The sequence below is a fragment of the Rhinatrema bivittatum genome, chromosome 3 (assembly GCF_901001135.1).
Source record: "Rhinatrema bivittatum chromosome 3, aRhiBiv1.1, whole genome shotgun sequence".
In the NCBI taxonomy this organism is placed as follows: Eukaryota; Metazoa; Chordata; class Amphibia; order Gymnophiona; family Rhinatrematidae; genus Rhinatrema; species Rhinatrema bivittatum.
Window position 1 is genome coordinate 73,416,327 of NC_042617.1, and position 19,217 is coordinate 73,435,543.

Sequence of the window (19,217 nt, forward strand, 5' to 3'; positions counted from 1 at the left end):
AAGCAAACCAATTTGGCAGTGCAATAATAATGGGAGATTTCAATTACCCCAATATTGACTGGGTAAATGAAACTTGCTAGAGACATAAAGTTCCTGGAAAAATGACTGCTTCATGAAGCAATTGGTTCAGGAACCAACAAGAGAGGGAGCTATTTTAGATTTAATTCTTAGTGGAACGCAGGATTTGGTAAGAGAGGTAACGGTGGAGGGGCCACTTGGCAACAGTGATCATAACATGATCAAATTTAAACTAATAACTGGAAGGGGGACAATACGTAAATCTGTAGCTCTAACACTAAACTTTCAAAGGGGAAACTTTGATAAAATGAGGAAAATAGTTAGAAAAAACTGAAAGGTGCAGCTGCAAAGGTTAAAAGTGTTCAACAGGCTTGGACATTGTTTAAAAATACAATCCTAGAGGCGCAGTTGTATATGTATTCCACACATAAAGAAAGGTGGTAAGAAGGCAAAACGATTACCGTCATGGTTAAAAGGTGATGTGAAAGAGGCTATTTTAGCTAAAAAAAATCCTTCAAAAACTGGAAGAAGGAAGGATCCATCTGAAGAAAATAGAATAAAACATAAGCATTGTCAAGTTAAGTGTAAAACATTGATAAGACAGACGAAGAGAGAATTTGAAATGAAGTTGACCATAGAGGCAAAAACTCATAAAAACTTTTTAAAATATATCCGAAGCAAGAAACCTGTGAGGGAGTTGGTTGGACCATTAGATGACCAAGGGGTTAAAGGGGCTCTTAGGGAAGATAAGGCCATTGCAGAAAGACTAAATGAATTCTTTGCTTCTGTGTTTACTAATGAGGATGCTGGGAAGATACCAGTTCTGGAGATGGTTTTCAGGGGTGATGAGTCAGACGAACTGAACAAAATCACTGTGAACCTGGAAGATGTAGTAGGCCAGATTGACAAACTAAAGAGTAATAAATCACCTGGACTGGATGGTATGCATCCTAGGGTACTGAAGGAACTAAAAAATGAAATTTCTGATCTATTAGTTACAATTTGTAACCTTTCATTAAAATCATCCATTGTACCTGAAGACTGGAGGGTGGCCAATGTAACCCCAATATTTAAAAAAGGCTCCAGGGGTGATCCGGGTAACTATAGAAGAGTGAGCCTGACTTCAGTGCCGAGAAAAATAGTGGAAACTATTCTCAAGATTAAAATCGTAGAGCATATAGAAAGACATGGTTTAATGGAACACAGTCAATATGGATTTACCCAAGGGAAGTCTTGCCTAACAAATCTGCTTCATTTTTTTGAAGGGGTTAATAAACATGTGGATAAAGGTGAACCGGTAGATGTAGTGTATTTGGATTTTCAGAAGGCGTTTGACAAAGTCCCTCATGAGAGGCTTCTACGAAAACTAAAAAGTCATGGGATAGGAGGTGATGTCCTTTCGTGGATTACAAACTGGTTAAAAGACAGGAAACAGAGAGTAGGATTAAATGGTCAAGTTTCTCAGTGGAAAAAGGTAAACAGTGGAGTGCCTCAGGGATCTGTACTTGGACCGGTGCTTTTCAATATATATATAAATGATTTGGAAAGTAATACGACGAGTGGGGTTATTAAATTTGCGGATGATACAAAATTATTCAGAGTAGTTAAATCACAAGCGGACTGTGATACATTACAGGAGAACCTTGTAAGACTGGAAGATTGGGCATCCAAATGGCAGATGGAATTTAATGTGGACAAGTGCAAGGTGGTGCATATAGGGAAAAATAACCCTTGCTGTAGTTACATGAAGTTAGGTTCTATATTAGGAACTACCACCCAGAAAAAAATCGTCGGCTCAGTGTGCTGCAGCAGTCAAAAAAGCAAACAGAATGTTAGGAATTATTAGGAAGGGAATGGTTAATAAAATGGAAAATGTAATAATGCCTCTATATCGCTCCATGGTGAGACCGCACCTTGAATACTGTGTAAAATTCTGGTCTCCGCATCTCAAAAAAGATATAGTTGCAATGGAGAAGGTACAGAGAAGGGCAACCAAAATGATAAAGGGGATGGAACAGCTTCCCTAAGAGGAAAGGCTGAAGAATTTAGGGCTGTTCAGCTTGGAGAAGAGACGGCTGAGGGGGATATGATAGAGGTCTTTAAGATCATGAAAGGTCTTGAACGAGTAGATGAGACTCGGTTATTTACACTTCCAAATAAAGAAGGACTAGGAGGCATGCCATGAAGTTAGCAAGTAGCACATTTAAGACTAATCGGAGAAAATTCTTTTTCACTCAACGCACAATAAAGCTCTGGAATTTGTTGCCAGAGGATGTGGTTAGTGCAGTTAGTGTAGCTGGTTTTAAAAAAGGTTTGGATAAGTTCTTAGAGGAGAAGTCCATTAACTGCTATTAATCAAGTTTACTTAGGGAATAGCCACTGCTATTAATTGCATCAGTAGCATGGGATCTTTTTAGTGTTAGGGTAATTGCCAGGTTCTTGTGGCCTGATTTGGCCTCTGTTGGAAACAGGATGCTGGGCTTGATGGACCCTTGGTCTGACCCAGCATTGCAATTTCTTATGTACTTAGACTAAATGACTCAGGATATCAAACAGCACATTTAGCTACTGGGGATATTAGTTTCCACAAGGTATCACTATATAGAAAAGAAAGAACCTCTTACATTCCTTATGATTCAATATAGTTATTCCCACCCCCCACCCCCCCCCCCCCCCCCCTATTTCCTTCCCACTGTACTTCAAAGCTCACCCATGCAAAGAAATGCTACTGGGAGTGGGTACTACCAGTCATAAGGAGGGATCCATTGCATTCTGACTGCTGCTGAAGTTGCCTCTGCTTCATTTCTGCTCTGATATTGGGTCCACATCCTGCTAGGAGACCCAACTCCTCTTTCCAATCTGCCACTGGATTCGTGCCTTCCTAGGGGATCGTACTTCACCCTCCAGTCTGCCACTGCAGTTCATGCCTTCTAGGAGAACAGAACTCTTATCTTCTATCCACTGCTGAGGGACTGAACTCTGCCTTCCAATCTGCTGCTGTGTCTGTATCCTCCTTGGGGACCAATCAATTGCCTGTTACACAAAAGAGATGAAGGAATGCCTTTAGACTTTCACCTAATGCAAAAGATTGGCATCTTGTTGAGGAGAGCAAGAAATTAAGTGGGGGAGAGTGACCCTTCTCCCCAGGGGTAAGAGAGATCTTGCTAACATTAAAATGAACTGCAATAGGAAGAGGCAGTATTAAAGGAGCTGTCAGCCAGGCTGAAAAGGTGATCGGACCCTCACTATAAAGGTGATGAAACTGCAGGACTTTGACTAAAAGAGGAATTTGTGTTGGGAGTATATCAAAAGACAGTCTTATCACAGAGATGGATCCTCACCCTGACTGTGAATGAGTGGTCAAAAAAACCTTACACTTCTGGTTCCCAGCCTAGGGAAAAAAGTAGGCTGAGAGAGTTTGTCACTTTATTAGTTTGTTGTTGGTTTCTGGTCTCTTGTATGGACTTAGCTGTTAAGAGAAGTTCTTTTTAGTGAGGTAAAAGTTAATTAGTATATTATGGTCTTAGCCAAGCTAAAATCAGTATGAACTATAATCACTAAATAATTGGTAAGCCATGAGCCTAAGTAAACTAAAAATTCTAGTAAGTGAATTCCTTCCTAATAAGAAAGGAGACTGCAGGACTTTAATAGTACAATGCTGAAGGCTTGGTCTAAATAAATAGAAGACCCAATGGTTGAAGTTGGTTATCAGTGGCAAATTAAGAGGAAGAGTTCAATAGAGTGCAGACCCTATGGGAGATTAGGAGGTGGAGTTTTATCCCCCTAGAAGGCGCAAACCACAGCGGTGGATTGGGAGGTGGAATTTGGTTAAATAGGCGGCTGCGACTCCAGCAGGAAGATTGGGAGATGACGTTGGGTCACCCAAGATAATATTGTCTCAATAGCAGCAAAGCTTGCAAAAACAAAATCAGAGCTAGAGGTTTTCGGGCACCCTCAGTAACAATTCATGAAAAGTTTATAAAAATCCACATTATTCCAGCATTGACATTTAGCGCAAAACTAACTGGACACACTACGGTTCCAACTAGGAACAAAACGCCCCGCGAATTCCGAAATCCTCTCCCCACCCGCAGTCTATGTTCTCATTCACAAGCAGGAAGAGATGAGTAGACCGCAAGGAGCGGAGAGCGGGGCGGAAATACTACTAGCCAATCATAAGGCGCTGCTCACCGACAGAACCAATGAGGGGGCTGGCTGTCATCCAGCGGCGGGGCGGGGCGGGGCGGGGCGGGGCGGCGCTATGGCGCGGAAGGTACAGGTGGGCTGTGGGCTTCAGGGTGGTGCTCGGGGCGTTGCCGCTGCCCCGCTCGGATGGAGCCTCGCCCCGACCCCGGCCTCGCCCCGCCTCCCCAGGGAAAGATGGCTGCTCGCGTCTCCAACTCTCAGCTGAAGCTGGAGGCTGAGATCGAGCGCTGCCGGGCGGAGTGTCAGTGGGACAGGCTGGCGGCGCAGGCGAGGCAGCTGAACCCCCGCGGGCAGGAGGGCGGAGGTGAGTGGGCGGCAGCTGCGGGGCTGGCAATGAGGGCGGATGGTGTTGCACCCGGACTCTGCGCCTTTCATCCTAGAGCCAGACCCGTGACTGTCGGGCAGTGACAGCCTCGGCAGTCAGATTTGTTACTGGTGCAATTTGATGGTGACAATCTAGTTTTTATAAGTGCTCTGTAATAGTGACAGCTCTGGTTTGAGCAGGCGAGCAGTGACGTTGCTATCTTAGCGGTTAGTGACAGCAGTTGTTATCAGTGACAACTCTGTTACTATCCCAGCGCTTGGACAGTGACAGATTTGTTACTAATAGATAAATGATACATAGTGACACCAACCAAGAGACTCAGAGGATTTACAGCACTCAGTGGGTCATAAGTAGCATATCCAAGCCAAAGTGGTACTCAGGAGGGGAAAGGTTGCATATTCTGTGCTGGCATTAATTAAGAAAATCTACTTAAAAGATGGCATTGTGGATTAACAGTTGGACAGGCAATAGAGATATATATCTCTGGTCCTGTGCAATGGTATTAGGTGGCTTAATGTAGGTGAAGGTTCAGTCTTGTGCTCACCCTCCACCAAATTAAATTTCAGGCTCATAGACCAGTTCCCTATCCCTGAGATTTTGATAATTTAAATGCAACAATTATGATGCTCTCCCACTACCACACCTTTCAGAACAATCTTATAAAAACCCATAACTAGATATCATACTTTTAAATATTAAACTCTGATTTTCTCATGATCTCTCTTTATAAAATACTTCAGAAATCCTGCCATGTTGTCTGATGAATATATCTTCTGTCATTTTAGGGGGTAGGTGCATAAAAAGATCAAGAAATACATATATTTTGTAAATTAATCCATACTGTATTGACTGAAGGTAATCTCTGAAATACTTGGCAGAACTGAACTAGAATATTTCCCCTTATGCACTCTACAAAAGAAAATCCCAGTTCTGTTGCCACCTCAGTAACAGGGACACAAACAACTAACAAAACCAGGCATTTTAAGAAATTTAAGCAACATCCTGAAAAGAAAGTCATTTAGAACCCATATAGCAAACCTGCCATTCAAAAATAGCATTAATTCCAAGAATTCACACGGCAACAACCCTGCTTGTGAAAAAAACAACAGTAAATATATTACAATTATAGAAAACCAATACTGCTACTACTATTAAACATTGCTCTTCATTGCAAGGAACTTGCAAGCTCACCCCAGTATTTTGCCTGCATGTATTACCCTTGTGAGCTTGTAACAGAGTGACCCCATTTTCCCCTTTTTGCATGTACAGGAACGGGCTGGATGCCTGATCCACCTTAAATCCTGCAGAGGAAGAGAGCTCTGTGGATGGGACCCTGCTGGGCAGGTAGAGTCCTGAGGGCAGCAGGGCCGGCGCGTCTATTAGGACAATTTAGCGGTCACCTAGGGCACCGAGCCGTAGGGGACGCCGAAGAGCAGCCACGTGGTGCCGCAAGTGGGGCCTATCCCGCTCGCGGCAAAGAGAAATAGAGACTGTGTGCTTCTCAGGGCCGCGCCCCCCCCCCCCGCCCCCACCTGTTTCGGCACCGACTGTTTCCATTTCTCTTTGCCGCAAGCGGGATAGGCCCTGCTTTCGGCACCACGTGGCTGCTCTTCGGTGCCCCCTATAGCTCGGCGCCCTGAGAAGCACACAGTCTGCGCCAAAACAGGTAGGGGGGGGGGGCGCGACCGAGGGGGGAGGGCAGCAGCGCAAGGGTTGCCTAGGGTGCCTAATACCTGCACTGGTCCTGGAGGGCAGGATAAGAGAGTAAGCCCAGCTGGGATCAGGAGGTCCCTACATCTCCAGGAGAGGCAGCTCCTGTAAACCCATTCTGACCTAACCCAGAGGTAGTGTGAGTAGCACTGCTAAGAAGGTAAGCAGTCTACTAATACTTTTGTTTGAATGTTATGATAAAGTTGTTTGCAGTAGAAAAGCTGGAGTCAGCGTGGTTTCTGACTCCAGAGTGTGAAGCTTGCTCAGGCATCCTCACAGAGCTCCACAAGATCTGTATTGGGACCCGTACTTTTCAATATATTTATAAATGATCTGGAAAGAAATACGACGAGTGAGGTTATCAAATTTGCAGATGATACAAAATTGTTCAGAGTAGTTAAATCACAAGCAGATTGTGATAAATTGCAGGAAGACCTTGTGAGACTGGAAAATTGGGCATCCAAATGGCAGATGAAATTTAATGTGGATAAGTGCAAGGTGATGCATATAGGGAAAAATAACCCATGCTATAATTACACGATGTTGGGTTCCATATTAGGTGCTACAACCCAAGAAAGAGATCTAGGCGTCATAGTGGATAACACATTGAAATTGTCGGATCAGTGAGCTGCGGCAGTCAAAAAAGCAAACAGAATGTTGGGAATTATTAGAAAGGGAATGGTGAATAAAACGGAAAATGTCATAATGCCTCTGTATCGCTCCATGGTGAGATCGTAGCTTGAATACTGTGTACAATTCTGGTCACCGCATCTCAAAAATTATATAGTTGCAATAGAAAAGGTACAGAGAAGGGCGAGCAAAATGATAAAGGGAATGTAACAGCTCCCCTTTGAGGAAAGACTAAAGAGTTTAGGGCTGGTCAGCATGGAGAAGAGATGGCTGAGGGGGAATATGATAGAGGTGTTTAAAATCATGAGAGGTCTAGAATGGGTAGATGTGAATCGGTTATTTACTCTTTCGGATAATAGAAGGACTAGGGGGCACTCCATGAAGTTAGCATGGGGCACATTTAAAACTAATCGGAGAAAGTTCTTTTTCACTCAATGCACAATTAAACTCTGCAATTTGTTGCCAGGGGATGTGGTTAGTGCAGTTAGTATAGCTGTGTTTAAAAAAGGTTTGGATAAGTTCTTGGAGGAGAAGTCCATTACCTGCTATTAATTAAGTTGACTTAGAAAATAGCCACTGCTATTACTAGCAACAGTAACATGGGATAGACTTAGTTTTTGGGTAATTGCCAGGTTCTTATGGCCCGGATTGGCTACTGTTGGAGACAGGATGCTGGGCTTGATGGACCCTTGATCTGACCCAGTATGGGGGGGGGGGGGGGGGGGAAGGAAGCTTCACTAACAATACATTGGAGTGATTGAGATTGGATCCAACATACCCTGATTTAGGCAAGACAAAACCGTTTGCTTGTTCTTATTTTCCTCCAGTTCCAGCTGTACCAGTTGAGGCTTTTCCACTCTGCCCTACTGGCAATATTGGTCCTGCACCCTCTGATGTCATCTGGGGGAACCTTTTAGGCCATCACTGCTGTAGGGGTGGGTTGTTCCTAAGAGGATTGTCACTTTGGAAGTGAGCAAGGGACATTGTGGATTTGAGTCTTGAGTTATTAGGAGATGAGGTAGGGGGTACGATTAATGTGTTTTAGTATAATAACTGTGCTACTGCTAATTGTTATAGTATGTATTTTTAATATTATTCTTTGTGCTTATAAGCTGCTATTTATAAGATGAAATTGTAATTGTGTTATTCTGTAGTTGTGAGGTGCACCTGGATTTTCCAAAAGTGTTCCAAAAGACATTGATAAGACAGGCTAAGAGAGAATTTGAAAAGAAGTTGGCTGTAGAGGCAAAAACTCACAGTAAAAACTTTTTAAAATATATCCGAAGCAGAAAGCCTGTGAGGGAGTCAGTTGGGACCGTTAGATGATCGAGGGGTTAAAGGGGCACTTAGAGAAGATAAGGCCATTGCGGAAAGATTAAATGATTTCTTTGCTTTGGTGTTTACTGAAGAGGATGTCGGGGAGGTACCGTAATGGAGAAGGTTTTCATGGGTAATGATTCAGATGGACTGAATCAAATCACGGTGAACCTAGAAGATGTGGTAGGCCTGATTGACCAACTGAAGAGTAATAAATCACCTGGACCGGATGGTATACACCCCAGAGTTCTGAAGGAACTAAAAAATGAAATTTCAGACCTATTAGTAAAATTTGTAACCTATCATTAAAATCATCCATTGTACCTGAAGACTGGAGGATAGCAAATGTAACCCCAATATTTAAAAAGGGCTCCAGGGGCGATCCGGGAAACTACAGACCGGTTAGCCTGACTTCAGTGCCAGGGAAAATAGTGGAAAGTGTTCTAAACATCAAAATCACAGAACATATAGAAAGACATGGTTTAATGGAACAAAGTCAGCATGGCTTTACCCAAGGCAAGTCTTGCCTCACAAATCTGCTTCACTTTTTGAAGGAGTTAATAAACATGTGGATAAAGGTGAACTGGTAGATGTAGTATACTTGGATTTTCAGAAGGCATTTGACAAAGTTCCTCATGAGAGGCTTCTAGGAAAAGATCTAGGCATCATAGTGGATAACACATTGAAATCGTCGGTTCAGTGTGCTGCGGCAGTCAAAAAAGCAAACAGAATGTTGGGAATTATTAGAAAGGGAATGGTGAATAAAACGGAAAATGTCATATGCCTCTGTATCGCTCCATGGTGAGACCGCACCTTGAATATTGTGTACAATTCTGGTCGCCGCATCTCAAAAAAGATATAATTGCAATGGAGAAGGTACAGAGAAGGGCTACCAAAATGATAAGGGGAATGGAGCAGCTCCCCTATGAGGAAAGACTAAAGAGGTTAGGACTTTTCAGCTTGGAGAAGAGACGGCTGAGGGGGGGATATGATAGAGATGTTTAAAATTATGAGAGGTCTAGAACGGGTAGATGTGAATCGGTTATTTACTCTTTCGGATAATAGAAAGACTAGGGGGGCACTCCATGAAGTTAGCATGGGGCACATTTAAAACTAATCGTAGAAAGTTCTTTTTTCTCAACCCACAATTAACTCTGGAATTAGTTGCCAGAGGATGTGGTTAGTGCAGTTAGTATAGCTGTGTTTAAAAAAGGGTTGGATAAGTTCTTGGAGGAGAAGTCCATTACCTGCTATTTGGTTCACTTAGAGAATAGCCACTGCCATTAGCAATGGTTACATGGAATAGACTTAGCTTTTGGGTACTTGCCAGGTTCTTATGGCCTGGATTGGCCACTGTTGGAAACAGGATGCTGGGCTTGATGGACCCTTGGTCTGACCCAGTATGGCATTTTCTTATGTTCTTATGTTTGACAAAGTATCTTATGAGACTTGAGAAAATTAAAAAGTCATGGGATAGGAAGCAATGTTCTATTGTGGATTGAGGACGTTAAAACAGAGGATAGGGCTAAATGGTCAGTTTTCTCAGTGGAGAAGGGGAATAGTGGAGGGATCCAGGGATCTGTACTGGGACTACTGATTTTTAACATTTTTATAAATGATTTAGAGATGGGAACAGCAAGTGAGGTGATCAAAGTTTTTGATAATACAAAATTATTCAAAGCTGTTAAATCACAAGGGGATTGTGAGAAATTGCAGGAGGACCTTGTGGGACTGAGAGACTGGGCATCCAAATGGCAGATGACGTTTCATGTTGGTAAGTGCAAAGTGCTGCATGTAGGGAAGAGCAACCCAAATCATAGCTACACAATGCAATATTCCACATTGGGAATCACCACCCAGGAAAAGAATCTAGGTTTCATCGTTGTTAATGTAATTTGAAATCCCCTGCTAAGTGTGCAGTGGTGGCCAAGAAAGCAAATAGAATGCTAAGATTTATTAGAAAAGGAATGGAGAATAAAATGGCCCATTTCTTCAATTAAACTGCACCTATTATCACATCTTTGACACTTTAAATAGATTCCCTAATTCTCTCCAAATGCTTATTTGTCTTGTCTATTGATTAGATCAGCGCTTTTCAACCGGTGTGTCGTGACACACCAGTGTGTCGCCAAACACCGGCAGGTGTGTCGCGTCTCCCAGTGTCCCACTGCCCCGTTTGTATTTTCCTTCTCCCTTTTTCCAGTCCCCATGGGCCAGTTCGAAGCCTCCTTTCTTCCTACCCCCACTGCCCAATGGGAAGCCTCCTTCATTCTGCCTGCCCCCGCCCGCGCAGGCTAATCGGAAGCCTCCTCCCTTCTACCTGCCAGTGGGAGTAGGAAGAAGGAAGGAAAGCCTTTGATGGCTGGTGAGGCAGGTTATTGCATAGCCCGGGGGTGGGATTAATGGCAGTGTCGAACCCCGACGAAGCAGGGCCGCCAGGGGAGCCCATTCCCGTGGCAGTGAAGAGGAAAACCCAACCCCGACGAAGCAGGGCCGCCAGGGGAGCCCATTCCCGTGGCAGTGAAGAGGAAAACCCAACCCCGACGAAGCAGGGCCGCCAGGGAGCCCATTCCCGTGGGCAGTGAAGAGGAAAACCCAACCCCGACCAAGCAAGGCCGCCACGGGAGCCCATCCCCGTGGCGGCGAAGAGGAAAACCCGACCCCTACCGAGGCCACCACAGGAGCCCATCCCTGTGGCGGTGAAAAAAGGAGGCTCGCCAGAGTAAAGCCACGGTGGAGCTGGAGGCCATCCCTGCAGTAAAGGAAGAAGAAGTTTTGGGTGAGAACTTGTGTGTGTGTGAATGGGTGCCTGGGTGAGAGCTTGTGTGTCTGTGGGTGTGAATGGGTGCCTGGGTGAGAGCTTTTGTGTCTGTGGGTGTGAATGGGTGCCTGGGTGAGAGCTTGTGTGTCTGTGGGTGTGAATGGGTGCCTGGGTGAGAGCTTTTGTGTCTGTGGGTGTGAATGGATTCATGGGTGAAAGCTGGTGTGAATGGAAGCCTGGGTGAGAGCTGGTATGAGTGGGTGCGAGAGCCATTTGTGTGTGATTGAGAGAGAGAGACTGGTCAGGAAGATGACTGGTGTGAGAGAGACTGAGACTGGTCATGGGGTCTAATTGGGTATGTGTGTGTATATGAGTGACTGGTTGTGTGCACTAAGGAAGAGGACTGTGAGGACAGAGCTTCAGCAGCCCTTGTTGCTTCTGGTGAGTGCTATTGGCCTGGAAGGGAAAGTAGGAGAGTTCCTGGAGAGGGTAAGTAAAGGTGGCTTTTTAAATTTATTTTTCTTGATTGACTACCATTTTAATTATTGGGTATTATGCGATGTCTGCTGTTTTGAAATATTTTATTGATATTTGGGCATGTTTTAATAATTTTTATGAGTTTTTAATTGTTGGATATTATTCTGTTCATCAGCTGTTTTGTAACATTTTTAGTATAGCTTTACAATTATTTCTGTGTGGGGCTCTATAGCAGCTTAGCTTATTCTGTTTTCCTAATAGGAGGTGTATTAGTGTTTAGGGCCTGGTGTAATAGTTGTATTTCTTAGATAGAATTGTTACTATTTGAGTGTGTTCTATAATACAGGTGTAACTTTGTGTGGGTTAGTTTGTGTGCATTATTGCAAATCCTGAGTCTGTTAGGTGCTATATTTCTCTTTCCATTTCTCCAGGTTCGCACTGCATGCAGAGTGGCTTTTTTGATTTTCCATTCCAGTTTCTGTCTCCATATTTATAATTTGTGGTTTTTCTGTACTGGTGAAGGCAGTTGTGGGTGTGTTACCGAGGTGAGGTATTTTACTAGCATGTAGGCATTTTATCAATCTTATTTATTGTATTTTCTCAATAGGACATGCATTAGTGGTAAATTACTGTCTTTTCATAAGGAAGGCTATTGTGCTTGGTAGTAAAGGGAGTTTGTTTTGCTATTACTGAGATGTCATCAGAATCAGAATATCTTTTTATGTATGGCGAGTTGTACAGGGTAATGCTCTAGATCTGCTCTGCACTCATTGCTGGGGTCGAGGGGGTTCCTGTGGTTGCAGAGTGCATGTTTACATTTAGCCCTGCGAAGGTCACATGTTGAGTGTGTCATGCATGTGAGAACCATCTGTCAGGTATGTCCTGGCCAAAAAAAAAGGTTGAGAACCACTGGACTAGATCATAAACTCCTTGGAGCAGGTACTGTCTTGTGTATCTGTGCAGCACTGTACACACCTTGCAGTACTATCTGTTCTCTCTTTAGGATTATATACCTCTTTGTTCTCCCTCAAGTGGAACAAAGTGTCTCACATCAGATGAGAGAAAATACACCAATATAGTATAGTATATCACAGGAGTGGCCAACCAACTCCAGTACTTGAGAACCACAAACAGGCCAGGTTTTTAGGGTACGCATAATGAATATGCATGAGATAGATCTGCAAGCACTGTCTCCACTGTATGCAAATCTATCTCATGCATATTCATTGTGGATATCCTGTTTGTGGCTATCGATGATCAGTTGGCTACCCCTGTGATATCACATACAAAGTAATGTAAACAATCCCAAATAACCTAACTCCCCAAACACATACCCACTCTTATTAGGGACAGGATAAAAACATATTTGCTATACTGGGTCAGACCAAAGGTTTATCAAACCCAGAATTCTGTTTCCAATAATGGCCAATCCAGGTCACAAGAATCTGGCAGGCTCCCAAAAGATCGATAGATTTTATGCTGCTTATCCCAGAGATAAGCAATGTATTTCCCCAAGTCCACCTTAATAATGGTTTCGGATTTTTCCTCCAGGAACTTGTCCAAATCTTTTATAAACCCAACTGCACTAACAGCTTTTACTACATCCTCCGGCAATGAATTCCAGAGCTTAATTATGCGTTTAATGAAAAAATATTTTCCCTTTGATAGCGGGCTGAATTAGCCATGCTGTCATGGGAACTGTCCATCAGGGCCCAGGAGGCGGAGCTTCTTTAGAATGCAGAGATTTGCTCTGTGCGGCTGCGCGTGCCTTCCCGCGCAGAAAAACAGTTTCTCCTCAGTCTGGTTTTTCCGCGCGCGGGAGCGCACATGGAGCTCAGGATCTCCTCAGCATAACCAAAAAACAGATAACAAAAATGGTCAAAAAATTGGATCCGAGGCCCTCAGGGGTTCAAACCCCTGCCACTGCGGCAAGATCATGTCCATCACCGATGGACATGATCGCTGCTATCGGTGCCTCGGGCCTGATCATCAGGAGGCCTCATGTGTACACACTGTGGCAGGATGTCGCCACGAGCCTGCCGTCAGTGGGCCCAAAAAATCCAAGGCCTACGGGTGGAGCAGTCAGGATCGTATGCTCCACCCTCTGAAGCCCACTTGTTGCCGGGTCCAGAGAAACAAAGGACCCAGAAGGTAAGACGGGCAGCGACGGTAAGCCCCTCCACCTCCAGGCCTGGGTGATACATTGGATGGCACCGCGCCCGGAGCCGAGACTGTGAGGTGCTCGATGCAAAATGGCAGAATTGGCCACCACAGGCCGTGGCGCACAACGCGGGAGACTCACACCGGCCAGTGTCAAGTGGTTCCGCAGGAGAGTCAGCTGTTTCAATGCCAGTGGGCAAAAAAATTGCCGATGCTGATGTACAAAACTTCCACGAAGCAGGGATCGATGCAGTCAACGACTCATGCGTCGAAATCCCTTGCATCGACAAAAACGATGCTGATGCCGGCGCAGGAAGCGACGACCTCGACGCAGATGGAGTCGATATCGACGCACTGAGCATCGAAAAAGACCCAGATGGCATTAACATCAGCGCCGAGGGATTTGGAGTTGACGCAGGACAACTCTAAGATGACGCATAAAGTACATAGGTCGTCATACGAACGATCCAAGTCCACCACAATCAGAAAACTGACGCATGCTAGGTCAAAACCGACTTATTCCCTGTCCCTGTCAACGCACGGAGTGAAAACTTCGCATACCAGGGACACATTGGTGCAGGAGTCGACTCCCCATGGGAGTGACGATATCTCAGAACATAGAAGAAAGAAAGAGAAACGGGGAACAAGGCCGATGGGAAACCATCCCCGAACGTTCCCAACCCTGGAGAAGGGATCTGCAAGCACCTCACAACACAGAGGCAGATGGCTCCCTAGCCCTCACTTCTCTGACCACTCCGTATCCCTAAGGAGCGCGGGGTGTTCTAGATCACCAGTGCAATCTGAAGAAGAGTATGTAAGGATCATATCATCTTCCTCCTCCTCCCCACGCCTGACATCTACACCGCATTCACCTGTCTCTCATCGAGCGACTGACGACACAGATCCATGAGAATCGGATTGGAAGAGATGCAGAGCAGGGTCAGACGTGACATGCACTTCCCCATCCCCTAGGGAGACACCGGGAAAACCACGGATGCCTCCACAGACACAAGAGGCGTTTTCGCAGCTCTTAGTTGCCCTGACGGGATTTTTTCATACATTACAATCCACGTTCCAACTCCCTACGTCCCCTGCGAGTAGCGCACCACCTTCACCTGCACCACACTCGGACCGGGATTGACCGAAGAACCCCCTCTCCGTCGGATCAGAGGGACCTCTCTCCACCATGTCCGTCACAGCCTCCGATCCTTCCCCCTGGGATGGGAAGGTCACCGACAGTAGTAGATTCAGATTCCCCTCCTTCATCTCCCGCATCATCCACAGGATATCCATCCGACCCCTCCAGAGGACACACCTGAACCCTACTCGCCCCCTGAAGATCTCTCTTACCCGAAATTCCTGGATAAGATGGGGGCCATCCTTAACCTAGAGGTCCAAAACCTAGAGGGTTTCCACCCGGATTCTCGGGTGGAAACGCTTGGTCTCCTGAAAATCTTTGATGTACTGGCGGAACCCACCTCACTTCTATCCCACAAGGTGTTAGATTCCATCCTAGAAAAGATGTGGGAATCCCCTCATACTACCACACCGGTGTCCAGGAAAACGGATCTAAAGTTTAGAATGCAAAAATCACAGTTCTATTCCATGCCACAACTCCCACACTCTTCATTAGTAGTGGAATCTGTGATGTAGAGGGCCAAAAGATCTAAACTACACGGATCAGCACCTCCAGGTAAAGAGCAGCGGCTTCTAGATGGCTTTGGGAAAAGAGCGTATCAATCATCCATGCTCTCTTCCCGTATCAGTCAACACCAGTTCTACCTGGTCCAATACTTATATGAAAGTCTACAAAACCTAAAGACTGCGCTGCCCCCTACGGACGCATTGGCACCTTCACTCACTCAACCAATTCAAGATCTGGAAGAGAGCATTCGACACCTCCTCCGGACGGTGTACGAAGCGTTTGAGTCGTCGCTCGTACGTCTGCCTCTGCCATTGCCGCATGAATAATGGCCTGGCTCCGCTCCAGTGTCATACGAGAAAAACTACACGAACAACTAGCGAATATCCCATGCAGAGGTGATAATCTCTTCTGCAAAAAATTCCAAGAGACTGTTGCCAGCTTGAAGGACCAAGCAGTTGCTGTCCAATCGCTGACGCAGACACACTCTTTCGTCACGCAATGTAGGTACTATGCATCCAACCGCAGACAACCATATAACCGCCGACCCTTTAGACCATATCAGCAATTTTGCCCTGCTCCTTACAACCCACCACAACGGGCGACCCCCTCAACCTCTTCAACCGAGGAGAGGTAGACCAAGAATGCAGTGCCCTACCACACAGCAACCTCAGCCTGCGTCTAAACAGAACCCCTCTTTTTAGAGCAGCTGCCACCATCCCTGCCACTATACCCGCCGGGCAGGATTACCCGATGCCCAATCACCATAGATCCGTGGTGATTGGGAGGCCATCACCACGGATCTATGGGTTTTAGAAATAGTACGACAGGGATATCAACTCCATTTCAACAACAAACCCACTCTGCTCCATCTCCCGCCCAACCGAGTTCCAGGGCAGCAGGTTCAATTGCAACATGAAATCGCTTCCCTACTCCAGCAGCGAGCGATCCAACGAATTCCATCATATGCTCGCAACAAGGGATTCTCCTCGCCTTATTTCCTAATTCCCAAGAAAACCGGGGGGGGGGGGGGCAGAGACCAATTTTAGACTCCGAGAGTTGAACAAACACCTAATCAAAGAGAAGTTCAAAATGGTGTCTCTCAAAACCATCTTACCACTTCTTCAACCCAAGGACTGGATGTGCTCAATAGATTTGAAAGATGCCTACACCTACATCCCTATGCACCACACTTCTTGGCAATACCTCTCCTTCCAATTTCAGAAACAACATTATCAATACAGGGTACTACCCTTCGGCCTCTCGTCAGCCCCCAGGATTTTTACCAAATGTGTGGTGGTGGCACATCTCCAGCAAAGGAGCATACAAATTTTTCCATATATGGATGACTGGCTCATCATGGTATCTGAACCACAGATTCTCATGGACTGCATTCACCAAACCTTTCACTGTCTGAACAGTTTGGGGATTGTAGTCAATTACCAAAAATCCCATTTGACACTGACGCAGTCGCTTTAATTCATTGGGGCACGTCTAGATACAGTCCACACCAGAGCTTACCTACCAACAGAACAGAGACTAGAGATGCGACAGCTCTTTCAAGCCACCCGATTGCTCAAGAGGCCTTCGGCACGACAAGTTCTCATCGTCCTGGGACACATGGCGGCGGCCATCCATACTGTTCCCAATACAAGACTACACATGCATCCTCTCCAATGGGGACTCAAAGGACAATGGAAACAACACTCACAACCATTAACGTCGCGAGTGAACTTGACGCAAGCAATGTGACAGGACATACAGTGGTGGCTCAAGGAGCCACATCTCACAAAAGGGGCGCTGTTCTCCACACCTCCTCACAACGCAATACTGACTACAGATGCCTCCCACAAGGGCTGGGGGGCACATTTGGATTAGCTACAAACCCAGGGGCTATGGTCCACCCAGGAACAATGCCTGCAGATCAACCTATTAGAACTCGGGGCGATAAAAAAAAATGCACTCCTGACATTCCTTCCGCACTTAAAAGGACGAAGAATCATGATCTACACCGACAATCAAGTGGCGATGTTCTACATAAACAAACAAGGAGGGTCAGGTTCCTGGTCCCTTTGCAAGGAAACCCTGCAAATACTGGATCATGCGTCACATCACTCAATACAACTTCAAGCGACGTACCTACCGAGAGCCATCAACACTCGAGCCGACCGCCTCAGTCGTATTTTTTTACCCTCACGAGTGGCCGCTCAATCAACAAGTAGTGGACGCTCTGTTCCAAACCTGGGGAACACCAACCATAGACCTGTTTGCGATGGAACTCAACACGAGACTCCCTCGTTTTTGCTCGGTGTGGCCCAGCAGAGACCGAACAACACAGGATGCGTTCCTCCTCCCATGGACGGAGCCATTAATGTATGCATTCCCACCAGTACCCCTCATAACAAAGATGTTACAGAAATGCATAAGAGATGCAGCTCAGTTAATCTTGATAGCCCAGCATGGCCATGACAACCATGGTACACTCATCTTCTACATATGTCCATAGCAGACCCAATATTGCTACCAGACCGCACAGATCTATTAACGCAAGAAAAGGGAACTCTGCTACATCCCATGCACAGCTCCCTACACTTGACTGCGTGGAGATTGAGCGAATCCTCTTAATAGAACAAGGAATATCACTGTCCGCACAAGCTATACTCCTTGCCTCACGGAAGCCTTCTACCTGGCATAACTATATCTTCAAATGGAAGCGATATACAGTTTGGTGCTCGTCTAGCGGAATACATCCCTTAGAATGCTCACCGGAGAAGTTACTGGACTATCTTCACTCCTTATACAGTACGGGCCTCGCAACCTCGTCTATTAGAGTACACCTCAGTGTGATAGCAGCGTATCACCGCCCGTGTAGGGGAAAGCCCATCTCCGTTCATCCTTTCATTTCACGATTTCTAAAAGGCGTCACGCACTTACGACCTCCAATCTCAAAGCCTCCGGTGCCGTGAAACTTGAATTTAGTACTGGAACAATTGATGGTGGCACCCTTTGAACCAATGGATGAAGCCCACATCAAATATCTCACATGAAAAGTAGTATTCCTCGTCGCTGTAACGTCAGTGCGCAGAGTCAGTGAGCTACAAGCGTTAGTGCACTACAGTCCATACCTACAATTCTTCCATAACAAGGTGAGGCTGCGAAGCACCCATCTTTCCTACCAAAAGTGGTCACCCAATTCCACTTGAACCAATCCATCGAGTTACCTACGTTCTTTCCCAAACCGCATCGGAATGATAGGAAAAGTTTATTGCATACCTTGGACTGCAAACGAGCGTTAGCATATTACAAACGATGAACACAGTCGGAAACTAGAGTGTCTCAGTTATTTGTGTCTTTCAACCTGAATGCTTCAATTTTTTTACAAAAAGAAGAACCTACCCTTGGATTCTTGCCCTAATGCACACCAAGTCAGGGCAGTGTCAACCTCATTGGCACACCTCTCTCAAGTGCCGCCCATTGACATTTGCAAGGCAGCGACATGGTCTTCATTGCACACATTCACGTCCCACTACTGTCTGGACCAACAGATGACTGATGATGCTAAGCTGGGAAGGATTGTATTACAAACAATGTCCAGCTGAGTTCACAAAGACTATCCACACGATCACGAAAAAAAAAAAAAATCCTTTCACAGCGTGATCGGGAGCTTAGGACTCACATGACAGCATGGCTAATTCAGCCCTGCTATCAATGGGAAAAAGCAAGTTTGCTTACCGTAAACGGTGTTTCCGTAGATAGCAGGATGAATTAGCCATGCTGACCCACCCACCTCCCTGGATAGTTGGCCAATCATTTCCTGAACTGCTAAATCACAGACTGAGGAGAAACTGTTTTTCTGCACGGGAAGGCATGCACAGCCGCACAGAGCAAAGTTCTGTATTCTACTAAGAAGCTCCGCCTCCAGGGCCCTGATGGATAGTTCCCATGACAGCATGGCTAATTCATCCTGCTAT

General features: G+C 45.6%; 1 protein-coding gene across 2 annotated transcripts in view; it reads left to right on the forward strand.

Moving 5' to 3' along the window:
• Nucleotides 1-4,278: 4,278 nt before the first annotated feature.
• The window catches only part of TTC7A (tetratricopeptide repeat domain 7A), a 523,501-nt gene continuing 508,562 nt past the window's right edge, over nt 4,279-19,217 (forward strand). For both annotated transcript variants that reach the window (XM_029593372.1, XM_029593373.1), the window contains exon 1: nt 4,279-4,528. In XM_029593372.1, the coding sequence (XP_029449232.1) occupies nt 4,351-4,528 (178 nt within the window). In that variant the 5' untranslated portion in view covers nt 4,279-4,350. The remainder of the gene's footprint in view (nt 4,529-19,217) is intronic.